Source organism: Leptonychotes weddellii, chromosome 1, assembly GCF_054177405.1.
Source record: "Leptonychotes weddellii isolate Sample4059 chromosome 1, ASM5417740v2, whole genome shotgun sequence".
NCBI lineage: Eukaryota > Metazoa > Chordata > Mammalia > Carnivora > Phocidae > Leptonychotes > Leptonychotes weddellii.
This window is the reverse complement of record NC_138369.1, coordinates 3606039-3620308: the sequence shown is the minus strand read 5'-3', so window position 1 is coordinate 3620308 and position 14270 is coordinate 3606039. Positions and strand designations below refer to the sequence as shown.

The following is a 14270-nucleotide window of genomic DNA, read 5'->3' as shown; positions in this document are numbered from 1 at the left end:
CCTGTGGCTTTAAGTTACCATGGTGAGAGGTTAAGACGGGTGTGTGTGGAAAGGGCTCAGAAACCTTGCTTTTAACGGTGGCAGAAAGATACTTTCTAATTCCTAATGCTTCATTTTAGAAATAGTGTACATTAGAAAGAGTAGGAGAGAAAAGGTAGAAGGAAGGAGGGAGAATAATGGTGGTTAAGGGGGAAGACAGGATCTTTAAAGATTTTAGGGAGATATTCTGACCCCCAACCAACTTGGCATAAATGCATTTAGAGTAATTACTAGTTGGCTTACATTATGTATTACCATCCATCTTTATTACTCGTTGCTTCCCCCTCTTGGATTTTAAATGTCTTGGTTGCCCTGACGTTGGAAATACTTTGCCTAACTCGTAGCAGTGAGCTGGCAGCTTGTTCAAGTCCTGATCGGTGTGGCAGTAACATTCCGATGTCAGGTGCTGCCGTTTACCTAGAAGTCGTTGATTTTGTGTCTGTCCTGACAAATCAGCGTGGAAGGTCGGGATTGTGTCCAAAGTTAGTTGATGTTCTGTGGTTGATGTTTCCCAAGCTTTTATGAGGATTCTGTTTGTCCAACAAATGGACAGTCTCTCCAACCTCTGCCCCAATCTTACCCATTGCAAGATTTCAGAGTGAGGGACCAAAGTGCCGCGCTGGATTCGGTGTGTTTTGAAATCCGTTTGCATCTTGTTGATAAGAACAGCATTTGAGAGAATGCTCTGGTAGATTCCCAGTCCCCCGGCAGGGTGGCCAGCTCTGAGGTTGGGGGCTGCTGGTCTGGCAAATTTGGGACTCCTGGCAGCCCAGCTGCTGCTCCTAGAGCCCATCCCTCGGTCAGAGAAGAGGCCAGACTTCTGTGTGGCCCACACTGTCCTGGACTGCGTTCCAGTACTGTGCCAGGAAGAGAGCATGTGTGTGTGCGGGGAGCGGGGGGGGAGGTCAGGAGGAAGAAATGGCTGCCCAACACATACCCCCTTTCAGCGTACCTTCTGTGTGAGCCGGGGCTGATCTCCTAAGCTTACCCTCACATTAAACTTTCCCATTGTTAATTCTTTTGCTAAAGAAAGAATCACAACAGCCGAGGAAACATTCTTTCTATTTTGTTTTGGTTTTCCAGGTGGTATTTTCAGGACACATCAGCCTCTGCGGTCTCCTCTTCCATGGGCCCTGACCAGTACATGTAACTTAATTACATGTATTTTTATCATTTGTCTTTTGGAGCTTCAGTCACTGTGAAGGAGCTGATGCATTTCTGCTAGCTTTTAGAAGTGCCTGTGTTCCATTTCTGTTTTAGATATCAAAGTTGATTCTCTCAGGATTTTCTAGAATTTTGAATTTTATTATTACCGTTTGAACCACTTTTAAAGGGGTCAGCAAACTAAGACCTGCCATCACCGCCTGTTTTTATAAATAAAGTTTTATTGGCACACAGCCATGCCCACCCTGTTCCCAGTAGCTGAGGCTACTTTCCCACTGTGACAGCAGAGTGAAGTAATTTGGATGGAGACATAGCCCACAAAGTCAAAAATATTTAGTAGCTGACCTTTCACAGAAAAAGTTTTCCAACCCCAGACTTAAAACAAGTAATAGGAATTGATAATTCTTTAAACCTAAGACTTTCGGACGACCAGCAGGATGAAACACTAAAATGTAATATTTGTTTGGCCGAATTTTTCTGTACTGTTTTCACAGTTGAGGTGGTTCTTGTCTGTTGCCTTGTAATTCAAAGGCTAACTTGCATGTATTACCTCCAGAAGGTTGGGGTGAAGTTGAATCAGAAGAGTAGCTAGGAAACTGCTCATCGTCATCTTAAAATGTGCAAATGTAGTTCTTATCAAAATATTGACTCAGAGCCAACTCTAAATGGGCTTCTAAAAATAACTGATATCCAGCTCTTCAGGGTTCAGCTCTCCGTTCCTGTCATGCCTCTGGGACAACATCACCAGCAGGACACAGGGAACCTCTGCGTGTTTACAAAGGAGGAGCCTCTGTAACTGTCCGCGAGAGCAGCTTTCTGGGCTGCGGGTGGAGATGGAATCTTCCTTTCTTTCTCTGCTGCTTAGGACAGTTCGGAAGTAAGGCAGGGAGCAAGCCGTGTAGCTGAGACAGCCAAGTCCGTGGCTTCCCATTTCAAGGGAGACAGGCAGGCAGAGCTGCAGGGAGCAGCTGTGGCACTTCAGACAGAAACGGGAGTTTGAGCCTCTTTCAGGTCCCGTCTCTCTCACCGACCTCCTGCCCGGCTGCCCCTCACACTGCAGAGGCAGAGTGGGGAACAGGCTACATGGGTTGCTACGGCCGGTCGCTCCTTTTCTCTTCAACTTCATTCAAGTCCTCAGAGAAGTTGAAAGAATGGTACCGTGGACACTTCGGTGTCCCTCACCTGGCTTCGCCAGCAACATCTTTGTCGTAAATGCCAGAAGCGCCCGACTATAAGTGGCGCCCATCTGATGTTTCTCCCCTAGATCCTGCTGTAGGCGGCACCCGGGACTAGGGCCGTTCCTCTCCGTGGCCCCACTGCTATTGTCACTCCTGTGAAAATGATCGCGAAGTCAGAAATGTCCTTCAACATATATAGTCCATAATTATGTTGTCTTAACTGTCACCAAAATGTCCCTTCTAGCTCTTTTTTGAGCCATTTCTCGATCCACAAGGATCAAGAAGTCCCATCGTCAGCTGTGGGACCACTGACTTCCCTTTCAGTGAACAATCTCTAAACCACCCAGTGGGCTGCGCTTCAGAGCTCGTGTCCCTCCTGACAAGGAGAGCACTCCACAGGCCCCGCTGTTATTACTGAATCATGATTGAGGTAAAAAGATTTGAAATCGAAAAGAAAAAAATGAAGCTGTTAGCCCAGGCGTTTTTTGTTTTGTTTTGTTCAGTAGCAAAGCCACATGGCGTTTTCTGTCCTTCCCATCCAGGGCCCAAGTGGCATTTACAGCAGGCTACAGATTGGTGGCGGTGGCCCACCAGTGGCATCGCTTGGTCTCAGGACATGTTGTCAAACCCCTTGTTGTTCCGGGTTTCCGGTTGGAGAAAGCGGTTGTCGGCTTCAACTCCAGTCCTGACGCCTAAAATCCAGGCCAGAGCCCGGCTGACAGTGCACAATTGTCTGTCCTTCCTTCCATGTTCTCATACTTCCTCAAGAGGGCGCTCCTCATAAATTGCTTGCATTTACGCATTTCTGGTTTTAGTGGCAAAAATGAATCTTTTTTTTCTTAACTGCCTTGCATGGAGACAGTTTTTTTCTTTTTGATGTGAAGAGATTTCGAGTCTTCTTAGAAGGTGGTGGTCTCATTGACTCTGACGACTGTTTCTTTCAGATACTTCATCTTCCAAAAGTTTATTCATCTGAACAGGTGAGGCTTTGAGGTCTCCCTTGCAGGGTGATGTCTGTTTGGGAGAAAGAAAGCTGTTGCAGAAATGCTGTTGAGCAGGAAGTAAAGTGTCCCTGAAAGTGCTGTCACAGTATGTTCAGACCTACTTTTGAAGCTTACTGTTGCTGTAACAAGCCCATCCTGTGTGCACGTGTTTGTTTTTGGGTTTTGTCAGCCATGTGTATTTTAGGATGATGTCAGAGGCTGTGAAAATCTTGATGTCCAATTTTAACAAACACGTTGAAGAACTACAGGTCCTATCTTGGTTCTCTAGAGCTCACTTTTCTTGTCCAGCAAAAACACTCAGACCCAAGTAGAAAATACTGGGATGGCATATGTGTTTCTTTTTGGTCCTTCAGTTTAGGCTTCATTTCCAGTGCAGTGCCTCCAGGGCACTTGAACACTTATGCTCTAAAAGCAGGGGTTAAAAAAAAGAAAGTCCTATGTGGTTCCAATTGGAGATAGACCATTTTCCACAGAGCTCTGGGTTTAATTTTCTCTTATCAGGTGTTGGCGCGTGGACCAACCTTTATGTCCTGAGCAGGTTTGAGGAACAGCTTGAGAAGGAAGGCCTTTGTGTGTGTGGATCTCCCCTGGATAGGAAGAATCAATTTTGGTGATTTTTTAGATGTATGGATGAGTTAACATTTTGTTTCTTTTGCCTTCCTCAACATGTTTGAAAGTTCTCTTAAATTCTCTTTACGGAGTTCCTTTCATCCATCAGGCTTTAAGAACTAGCCCCCAAGCCCTATCTAAAGAGATTTTAGCCACTTCACACTCAGAAGACACGTGGCCAGGTCTGTGGAAAGACAAGGTAGCCACTTAGTTCACAAAGCGAGAAAAATGGCTCCGTGTTATGAACAGTGCCAAGCAGGAGATTTGGGGACCAGAGCCCATCTGTTCCATGACACCAGCTTTATAACCCATTCCTCAAGAAGAGAGTCTTGGCCACAGAGCTCTGGGTCCACGGGAGCCCCTCTAGAGTCCCAGGAACCACTTCGAAGGATGCCAGGGGTGTTGTACTTTTAAGGACAAAAACTTCCAGAACCAGCTTTCTCTTGCCCTGGCTATTTTCTAAATACACCCTTGCCAAGGTGTTTGGGGTGAACATGGGAGAATCCTAGGCCAACTGAACTCCTACCCATGTGATACAAAACCAGCTCTCCGGGTCTCTGCCAGCTGGTTTGGGCACCACACATCTGCACTCACTGAGGCGAGAAAGCCTTTCCTTGATCTCAGGTTTAAGCAGAACGAATTGAAAGGTGCTGGAAGCACTCTAGCAGAATGCAGAAGCCTGTGAACCCTCTTACACCCCGTTTTGTAGCTGTATACTATTCCAGGCCTGCCTTCCCCACCGTAGTGGACAGAAATGGTGCTGAGGGCCAACTTCCCTCATCAGTATTCTTGCAGAGATGGGTCATTAACCTCTAGGGATGATCAGACATAGTCGCCCCTGTTCCCCTCCAGTAGAGGCTCTGCCCCCATTTTGGCCACCAAGAGTGTTGTTCCTCACTCACAGCCTATAAGCCCTGTAGCTCCGTGCTGCCTGTTTTGAAAATGGGGGCCCAGGCCTCCTGCAAAATTAAACCTCAGCCAAGCACGTTCATTTTCCATTCTTTCATTCTGGAGGGCCAGTTCTGTTGAGCAAAACAAAAGCATGTACCAGCTTTCTTGGCTCGTCCTCCTAGGCGGGAGCGGCTGAAGTCTGAGCGTCTCCAGCCCTTTGATCCCTGCCCACCCCCTGTCCCACGTTGCAGCCTTTATTTACATTGAAGGAAAATTGTCTTTTTTGCTCCCAGTCCTCTGCAGAGCAAAAAGACTTGTCGGATTCGGGAGAGGAGCCTCGGGGGGAGGCTGAGGCCCCCCACCATGGCACGGGTCACCCCGAGTCAGCTGGTGAGCATGCCCTAGAGCCTCCTGCCCCCGCTAGCGCTTCAGCCAGCACTCCTGAAGCCCAGCTTCTTCCTTTCCCGCGAGAACTGGCAGGGGTAAGTCCACCTCTACCCAGCACTCCACAGCCTGGGGGGCCCAACCCAGATCGGCCCCTTTCCCTTCGGGTGCCTCCGATTCAGACCCTAAACCACAAGCAGCTGATGAGAACTGAAAAGGTGCTCATGATCTCTGCAGCTCCCTTTAATTCTTGCTGCCAAAAAGTCAGGAAAGATTGAGTCCCCTTTTACACTGAGACTTTCTGAGTGGGGGAATTTGTATACACCCATAGTGAGAAGCTAATCCTGTTTCCTGGAAGAGACATGAGGGGTCAAAAGAGGGATTGAAGAATGGGGTAGAACCTTCCAAATCAAATTCGACCCCCTCTCCGTCCTTCCATTTTTCTTTCTCCTCTCCCTGATTGGGCATTCAGGCTCAGGGTCTTAGAAACACGAGAAGCCCCGATTTCCTTGGTCCAGAGGAAGAGGAGGTGTCTAAGGCAGACTGCCTTGCAAGACCGATTGTGTTTGGACTGTGGTTAGGCTGTGAACCGCTTGTCTTCAATCAAAGCAGGAAGAAGAAAAGACTCTTCCTTTGAATCCAGAGGGAACCCCTTGAGCCCTTTCTCTTTGTATTGAGAAGGCTTTTGAAGATTATAGGTGGAGAAGATTGTGAACTCTCGAGAACAAGGAATGTCTTGAGTGTTTGGAGGTTGATAAAATGGGAAAGGTAAACATCATCCTACATTCAGGATTGAAAACTCCATGTGGGTACCTAAGCCCCCCCCATTCTCGTGGCAGGGTAAAATGGCTCTCAAGCAAGGAAGCAAGGGACCCTGCTCTGCACACCAAGCACTGGGCAGCCATCCAGGGCGTCACAATCCCAGACTTTAGTGATCCCATGTGTCACATCACCAGGCCCCTGTGTTCTTAAGGAAATCATTAAAATTCAGTTACAGCCACTAAACCCTGGGACACACAGGAAGAAGTGATATTCAGCAAAGGTGAGGTTGGAGGCCAATTTTAACATTTGGGGAGGAGTCAGTGTGTGGTGGGAAAAGAAGGAACAGTCTTTACCACGTGCCAGGTGGGAGTGACAGGAGGCAGTCCCTCATGGCACACAAGTGGGTTTGTGGGCCCAGTAAAGATTCCAGCCAGAAGGCACTCACACCAAAGTGTTCTAGGGGCGCAGCCCTCATGAGAGCACTAGAGCTGACAGAGTAAGAATGAGGATGTAATCACTTTTTCGGTTGGGAGCCAAGCAGCTCCTGGAACCTTCTTCTGAGTCGGGTATTATGAGTTATTGTGCCTTCAGCCTTCGCAAACACAGGAAATCATGTTCTCAGTTCCCTGAGTTCCCAGTAAAGATGACCTTCATGTGGAACTGCCCAAGAGGCTCCAGGGCCTTTTGCGGCTGCCTGGTTTGAACAGCAAGCTTATAGAGCAGCCTCTAACTGAAGGGGCTGAGGGTTTTCAGTTGAGACTAGCAAGTGGGTAGGTCACAGAGGTTGAGGCACAGCAGCTGCTCCTCCAGAGGCACCTAGGGGGGTCTCACCTTCTGCTTGTGGCCAGGCCAGATGTGGATTTCTGAGGCCTGGCCATTGGGACTTGATGTCTCAGTTCTTGTGGACTTTGGGTCAGAGGCTCTAATCCCAAGAAATTCAAACTATCCCCAGCCCGGCCCTGCAAGGTCAAGTGTTAACAGTAGGGAACCTCAGGATGGGTTGTGGGTCACTGTGGGAGGAAGTCAAGACTTGGGGGAGCAGTTGATGAATGTACCAGCAGAACAGCGAAGGCCACGCACGTGACACACACATGTGCTATTTCGTTTTAGCACTTGTAACTATAGGAATCCCCAGTTCCATCAGAAGTCCCAGCAGGGCCACTGTTGCATCATTTGGTGACAGCTCTGAGCCAACCAGGGCTAGCACAGAAGACTCCAGCTTGTCACCTCTGGCTGCCATTAACTGGCTTTCTTTAGTGATTGGGCGTGTTCAAGGCAAAGTAAACGTTTTTTTAGGTCAGTTAGGGCATAAATCAAGGCAGATGGATCCCAGCTTCCTCTTGGGCTCAGGTGGTTCTTTGGTTAGCTAGGAGTCATTGCTTTTGCAGCCAAACAGATTTGGATCTTTCCCGGTACCACACTGGAATTCAGGAAACCGCCCACCCTTACCCAGCCAGTCTCGCCCATCACGTTTAATCTGTTCTTAATTGCATGATCCCTCGAGGGTATGTAAAGCTGCGAGTTCTTTATAATAAATAGTGGCTCGCTGAATTGTTGCTTACAAAGGGCCTGCTCGTCTTTCAGTCTCCCCAGACTCTGGCCATCGAAGATTCAGTACCGGGAACAAGCCTCTATATATCAGACTTACTGGCTCTCAGAAGACAGCTTGGAGAAGACCAAACCACATCCAGATTAAGTTCTCTGATCCGGAGAAAGCAGGCAGCTCTTAGTGCTTACTCCAAGCCTGGCTTAAGTCCCCTGGACTGAAGCTCAGAGCCAAAGCCCTGTGGAGCCTGAAATGTGTTTATTAGACCCACCAGGAAGCTTAGACAGGTTCTGGAACCAGACCCCTGGCTGGACAGCTTCCCTCATCTTCCAGTGTCTGCACGGGATTTGACCCTTATTCTGCTCCCACCCAACATTCAGACTTTTGGGGGCCACAGCTCTTTTTCTTTCTTCAGTGTCTGCCTTTTTGGTAAGAACTTCTGAGCTGGTCACCTCAGTAGCAGAATAAACAGCATGGAATTGGCCAGTAGTCCATTTGAAGACAAGGACGAATCAACAGGCTCCTCCCTTGATTGATTTTTCATCCTGGGCATCCATTTTCCTGCAGCCACAGACAGCGGGCTTTATAACCGGTCAGTCCACATTGAAATCACTGAGGCCCAGGCAGACCAAATGGGTGTCTGGCGTGGTCTTGTTTTCTGGTCTTTTCTGAGAAGTCAGGAAGGCCGAGAGTGCTGTTCATTCCTGCTTACTCTACCTGTGTGTCTGTGTGTCAGCTTCTGAGACACAGCGGCCAGCTCCATTCCTTCCCCTGGACTGGCCTAGCACCTTTGTCCTCCTTGAGGCCACACCAGGCAGCCTCATGAGAGCCATGTTCTTTCGGGGCTTTGAGGGGGGCGGTGCGGGATCCTTGATAAATGTAACGATCGTAAATTTTCACTGTTTCATCCTTTACAAAGAACTGAAGCTTCCCACATCTACAGTTTCAGGGTCCCATTCTGGGTTAGACGTTACCACCTGTTTTGTACTTGGCAAGGATGTGCACACCTCACAGAATAAGCAGCTCCCCCCGAGGTTCCTGTGGCTCTGAGGAGAGCGAGATGCCACTCCTGCCGTTCTTCCCACCCATCCCTAGCAGCCACCATTGGGGGGGCTTTGCATCTTCTGTAAACCCACTTCACTCGTTCATGCTTCCTGCCACCAGGGAAGTGAATTGAAGGATTCTCTTTGGGCCTCTTTCTTTTCTGCCTCCTTATGTAAGTGTTGATTTGGGATATGTTCGTCGTGGTGTCCCAAATGGGCACTGACCCCAGTGTCGCCTAGGTATCATCCTGAAGCCCTGATCCTCACAGAGGTGGATTCTAGTGTGGGAAGAGGCAGAGGAGGAAATGGGACATTCACACCTGCTTCTGCCCTGGCTCCTCCCCAAAGAGGAATCCCGGAAGCCTGCCCTTAGAGTTCTCCTCACGTGAGTCCCTGTGGCAGTGGCTTTGGATACAGACTTCCGGGGTCCAAGGAGTTGCAGCTGCAGGGCGCACCCCTATGTGTGTCCCAGCCATTGTTCTCAGCTGATCCGTGAGTGGCCTCTCCCTTGGTTGGGGTGAGGGGCGGAGGCTGCTGTGTTTGCGCAAAGTGTGTGTGGAGCTGGCGTTGGCCTCGTTTTGGGCCAGGGTGGCTTAAAGGGGAGTTACTTCACCCCAGACCTTTCCCTGTGTGGGGAGAAGACAGCACGAGACAGCCAGACAGCAAGCTCAGACCTTCAGCGCAGTTGGGGGGTGCAGACATCAGGCTTCTCCTCACGCTGGCCACTGTTGAGGATTTCTGGAAGAGTCGGCATATCCAAAGGCAAGCAGAAGTGACTTCCTCATACATTGCGTCTCCTTGCTTCCTTGTGCTAGCTCCTATTGAGGAAAGTTGCTGGCATCAGTTTCCTCACTGCTTCTGAGTTGGCTAGTTCAGACCCCACAGGAGATTCCAGCAGCTTCTGGAAGGTTATCCCTGGTGGTATAATTTCCTGTGTTGTCCTCCCCTGGCCTTAGCCTCTTAGCCTTTCCAGGACCAAGAGGCCAGTCACATGCCTCTTAGAAGAGATTTGGGGTGTGGGTTTGAGGGTCTCCTGCATCTGAATCTTGTCTGGCCGGGCACTTTTCTTCAGGTCCCTGAAGGGGCTATGATCAACTCAGGCTCCATTTGTGCAGTGAATACCTGCTGATCGTCTTTTGTGCACAGCATCCTAGGGGTTGTGTGAGCTGTGAGCAGAACAGCCAGACGGACACATTAGATCATTACCAGCTGGTACACAAAACAGGGTAGAGGCCCGAGGGAGGTAGAGGAGCAGCTTCCGCTCGCTGGGTGGTAGGGCAGCAAGTGAGACGGGTTCACCCTGGGGGAGGCTAGGAAAGGCCTTGACGAGGCCACACTGAGTGGACCTGCAGGAAGCACGTCCCAGGCCTGGGGGGGCGGGGCAGGCACACACAGAAGGAATGTTGAGGAAGGAACAATGTTGGCGTGTTTCAGAAAACGGGGGAGACAGGCTGCACCGTGACAGCAAGGAGGGGTGGTTCAGGACAGACAGCGGGGTACCCGGAGGCCTCAGCTCCTGGTCTGGGCCCACTTCTGGGGAGGGGCCCCGAGCACACATCAAACTCTAAAGGAAACTCAGATTCCTGAGAGGTTTGGGGTGTTGTTGGCATAGATAAGAAAGTTACGTGTCTTTAAGACCCCCAAAATACACAAAGCAAAAACGGACAGAACTGAAGGGAGAAGAGACGATTCGGTCATCTTGGAGAGCTCAGCACCCCCCCTTCAGTAGTCAGTAGAGCATCAGGACGGAGGATGGAGGAGAACAGAGAGGGCCTGGACAGCACTCTAAACCCACCTGGCCTAGCGAGCCGTCTGCCCTGGAGAACATCGAGGGCACTGTGCTGCAGAGTGCCCGGGACGTCCTCCAGCGCAGACAGACCATTTGCTAGACCACAAAACAAGTTTTGATAAACTTAAAGTGACTGAAATCATGCCAGGTCTTTCCAGCCACAGTGGAATGCAATTAGAAATCTGTAGACTTCTGGAAATCCACACACGTGGAAATGAGCCCAGCTAGCCAGCAGGGCAAAGGGAAGGTAGGTGTGGAGGCCTCTGTGGGACTGCGGTGGTGGCAGAATACCCTTTTCGGCAGCTGAGGAAACAGGAAGCAGGACGTGTGTAACACAGGGACACGTGCCTTAGCGGCTTCTCTGGGGCCCACTGTGGGCTGAGGGCCACTCCTGGGACTCAAGCTAGTGGGGACCCAGGCACAGGTGACACAGAGTGAGAGGTACAGAGGGGCGCAGGGGGCAGGGGTTCTCATGTGAGAAGCCAGGGAAGAGCGAGGAGAGTGAAAAGCCAGCTGGTGAGGGAGCAGCGTCTGCAAGGCCATTTCCAGATCCCAGGAGTCGCTCTCCAAGCGGAGATCCCATGGGATCCGAGAGGCTGCCACGCGTGGGGTTGGTGCAGCCGGAATGCTTACTGAATGACAGGAGAGAGGCCAGGAGCCACGGGACCGGAGCTGGGAGTGGGCCCAGCCCCTGTGAAGGAATAGGAAGGAGGTACCCGTAGTCTGCGCCTCCGTGATGTCACCCAGGGAGGGGTTGGTCCCAGGAGAAGAGGCCTGCTGTGCCCGCGGCTTGGCTTTGCATTTTCGGACGCCACCCCAGGCCTGAACCCAGTGAAAGGAAAGCGCTGCCGGAGTATGTGTCTCAGCAACACCCCCAGCGCTTCGCCCTGGGCTCAGGACTGAGTCCCCCACCCTGACCCCTCATCTGGCTGCCCTGGGACATGAACCCTCCTCTTGTTATGCCCTTCCCAAGGGCATAACATCCAGCAGAAGCGAGCTTGCTGGGAGAGCCCCCCCCCCAAGTCCAGGTGTCAGCCTTGGCCGGGTGTCGGGTCAGACCAAGGGCTGCCTCACCTGCTTATCTCGCTGACCCCTTCCATCTTCCTGTGGGGGAGGTGCTGGCACCCCCATTTCCCAAGGAAGGAAACCGAAGCCTGGGCGAGGGAGAGGATTTGCCCAAGGTGTGGCTTTAGGAGGTATCGGAGCTGGGAGAAAGTAAGCTCTGCGGGCCTCCCAGAGTGGTTGAGCACCTTCACACTTTGCTCTTGTGGTCCGGCCGCCGGTTTGTGCCCATCTGAGGCCCGCCTGCTTTCCTCCTCCAGTGTTCCACTTCATCTGGGGCCCGGTGGTTATGTTCACGGTCGCCCCGAGGACTGTCGAACCCCTCTTGTGTTAAGAGGGGTTTGTTTCCCAAGCACTTTGATGGATGGCCTCCTCGGAGCCTCCTGAGCACCCGATGCAGGCATGGGGACAGCGGTCCTCCTGGCCCTTTCACAGAGACTTGCAGGGAGCACTTAGAACGGACTTGAGCGAGAAAGGCTTGCATTTCTAACTCAAACCCAAGTTGTGGGCCCACTCGGGAGGAGAGAGTTCAGGTTGGAATCCTTTTCTCTACTGTCTCTTAGGACGGGGTCCACAAACTCCGGCCCTCTGTCTACAAGCTAAGGTGGTAGAGTATGCATGTGGCCCGAGAAGCTGAAAGTCTTCTGTGGCCCTTTACGGAGAAAGTCCTGCCCAGGGCCGGCGCCCCGCTCACAGCCCATTATTTACGTTATTTAGGGCAGTTGCCACCTTTCCACCCCGCCCTGCAGCTTGCAGAGCACTTTCCCAGGCAGGCCTCCTCTAAGCCTTAACGGCTCCTCAAGGCAGGTGGTCCTCGTTTGGCTAAACTTGACCCCTAGGGACTTTTCTGAAAATAAGAAAATTGGCTCCTCTGCTTGCTCGCACGTAGGTGCCCCAGGAGGAGGGATGTTCACCCCTCAACGTTTGCTTCTGGCTGCTCAGTTCTGGAGAGTTGCAAGTCTGTGAGGGAGTGGATATTACCTGGGGGTGGGAGCGGGGCTCATCTTAAGGCTTCTTGATGGCTAGTTGTTCACATTCTAAAACTAAAGGTTGTTACAGAGGAAATTCTTTGGCCACCTTCTGTCTTAGCTTGTGATTTCTCGGTAGGTTGTGTGGTCAGCAGAGTTGTCACGTTGGACGATTATGTTCTGAACACTTTGCAGCAGACTTAGATCCAAGGCATGGAAGTTCTCTGTTGCTCTGGAAGTAATGGTCCACCTTGAAACAGGGTTCTGCGCCGTGGAACTGGCCAGGCAAGGAACAGAAATTGCTGCGACCCGGTGTTAGGCCACATTTTAAATGGTCCTGCTGCCCTCCAGAGTGGAGCGGGTCGCTTGCCAGCTCTTGGCAGAATGAATTTCAGCCAGATAGTGTTTCACTGTGCTTGAGTTGAGGGGGCGGCACGAAGTTAGCTGTGACCTATGGAGAGACAGAGAAACCAGTCTTTGTGCAGTAAATGCGTCCTCAGCCTTTAGGAGGACTCCTCGGCCCATGGCCTGGTAAGGCAGACACAGAGCGTTCCTGGGGGGCATTTTTGAGCGTTAGGTTGAAAGTCCGTCCGACCTGGGTGTCTGAGCTCAGGGAGTTGGCCCTCAGCGCTGCGTTTCAGGATGAGTTCATGAGGGAACTCAAGCTGCTGGGTGCTAGCTGGGCAGCCCGGCCCTCGCTCACCGCCCTGCCGTGTGCTCTCATTTCAGAGGCCAGCTGGAGGCTCCAGCCCCGAAGGTGGAGAAGGTGAGGAAATCTCTAAAACGTCTCGTTCTGTTTGGTTGTAAAAGTGGAAGCAGCCTGATTTTCTCCTCCTCCTCGTTTTCTGTAGATTCCGACCGAGAAGATGGAAATTACTGCCCTCCCATCAAGCGAGAAAGAACATCCTCTTTAACCCAGTTCCCACCTTCACAGTCAGGTAACCGTCGCAGACCTTTGCCGAGCATCCGTGCTGATGAGTCCGCCGTCCCCCTGTGGTGCCTCACACTCGGCGTCTGTCTCCTGCCCACAGCCAGTTAGAATCGATCTGAGACTCGGTCTCTGTCAGGAATGAAGCTGGAGGTGCCCCCCTCTGGAATCAGTAATACTTAACAGAGGGTCGTGACCTAGTGGACTAAATTAATTACATGTCCTCCTTCCCAGGTTTGTGGCTGTATCTCTAGACTGAAGGTGTAGGAAGTGGGAAGTACAGTGTCCTCCTGACCCTTCAACCATGTGCCTAGAGCTTGGCAGTCTGGTTGAGAAGCGCAGACACACACACAGTACATATCAAACCAAGTGGCCCCAGAACACACTTTGATGATGGAATGTCAGGAGCCCGCAGAGGAGGAGGGCTTGGTGGAACCTTGAGGGGTGGGCCAGGCTAGGAGCCTGTGGAGGCTCTGGATGGGGCCTTGGCAGACCAGCCCGGGGGCTTGTTAAGAGGACCCGTGCAGCAAAGAGGCAGTTTCCCAGGGTCGAGAGAGTTGTTGGGGCTATTTGGTGGGAGGTGCTGTGATCCCCGGGGACAGCCTTGTAGATTCAAGGGTAAACACTGCCTCAGGGCTTGCCCCCACTCCTCCCGATCTTGACTTGGTCCCCCCTGGCATCATCCATCTACTCCGTCTTGGCTGTCTAGTGCAGACTTAGAGATGCACATGTATTCAGAGAGGATCTCCGGTTACCCAACTTGGCGTTCCTTCTTGGGAGGTTTATGTGAAGCATGTTATACCTGTGAACCTAAAGGACAGCACTTTAAGGGGAAAAGACGCCCTGGAAGGTTGTTTCTGCTTACAGAAGTGATGCAGACGTGACGGGGGGCACCATGTAGAG

At 51.3% G+C, this 14270-nt stretch overlaps 1 protein-coding gene across 26 annotated transcripts in view; it reads left to right on the top strand.

Moving 5' to 3' along the window:
* RANBP3 (RAN binding protein 3) overlaps window positions 1-14270 on the top strand; it is a 53604-nt gene that overhangs the window by 19576 nt on the left and 19758 nt on the right. For 14 of the 26 annotated variants that reach the window (XM_081804186.1, XM_081804664.1, XM_081804501.1 and 11 more), the window contains exons 3-6: window positions 3326-3361; window positions 5179-5367; window positions 13169-13205; window positions 13291-13377. In XM_081804186.1, coding sequence (XP_081660312.1) covers window positions 3326-3361; window positions 5179-5367; window positions 13169-13205; window positions 13291-13377 — 349 coding nt within the window. Of the gene's footprint in view, window positions 1-3325; window positions 3362-5178; window positions 5368-5741; window positions 6038-7992; window positions 8170-13168; window positions 13206-13290; window positions 13378-14270 lie in introns of those variants that run through there. The other 12 variants (XM_006748841.3, XM_006748840.3, XM_081804969.1 and 9 more) reach the window with 4 other exon arrangements.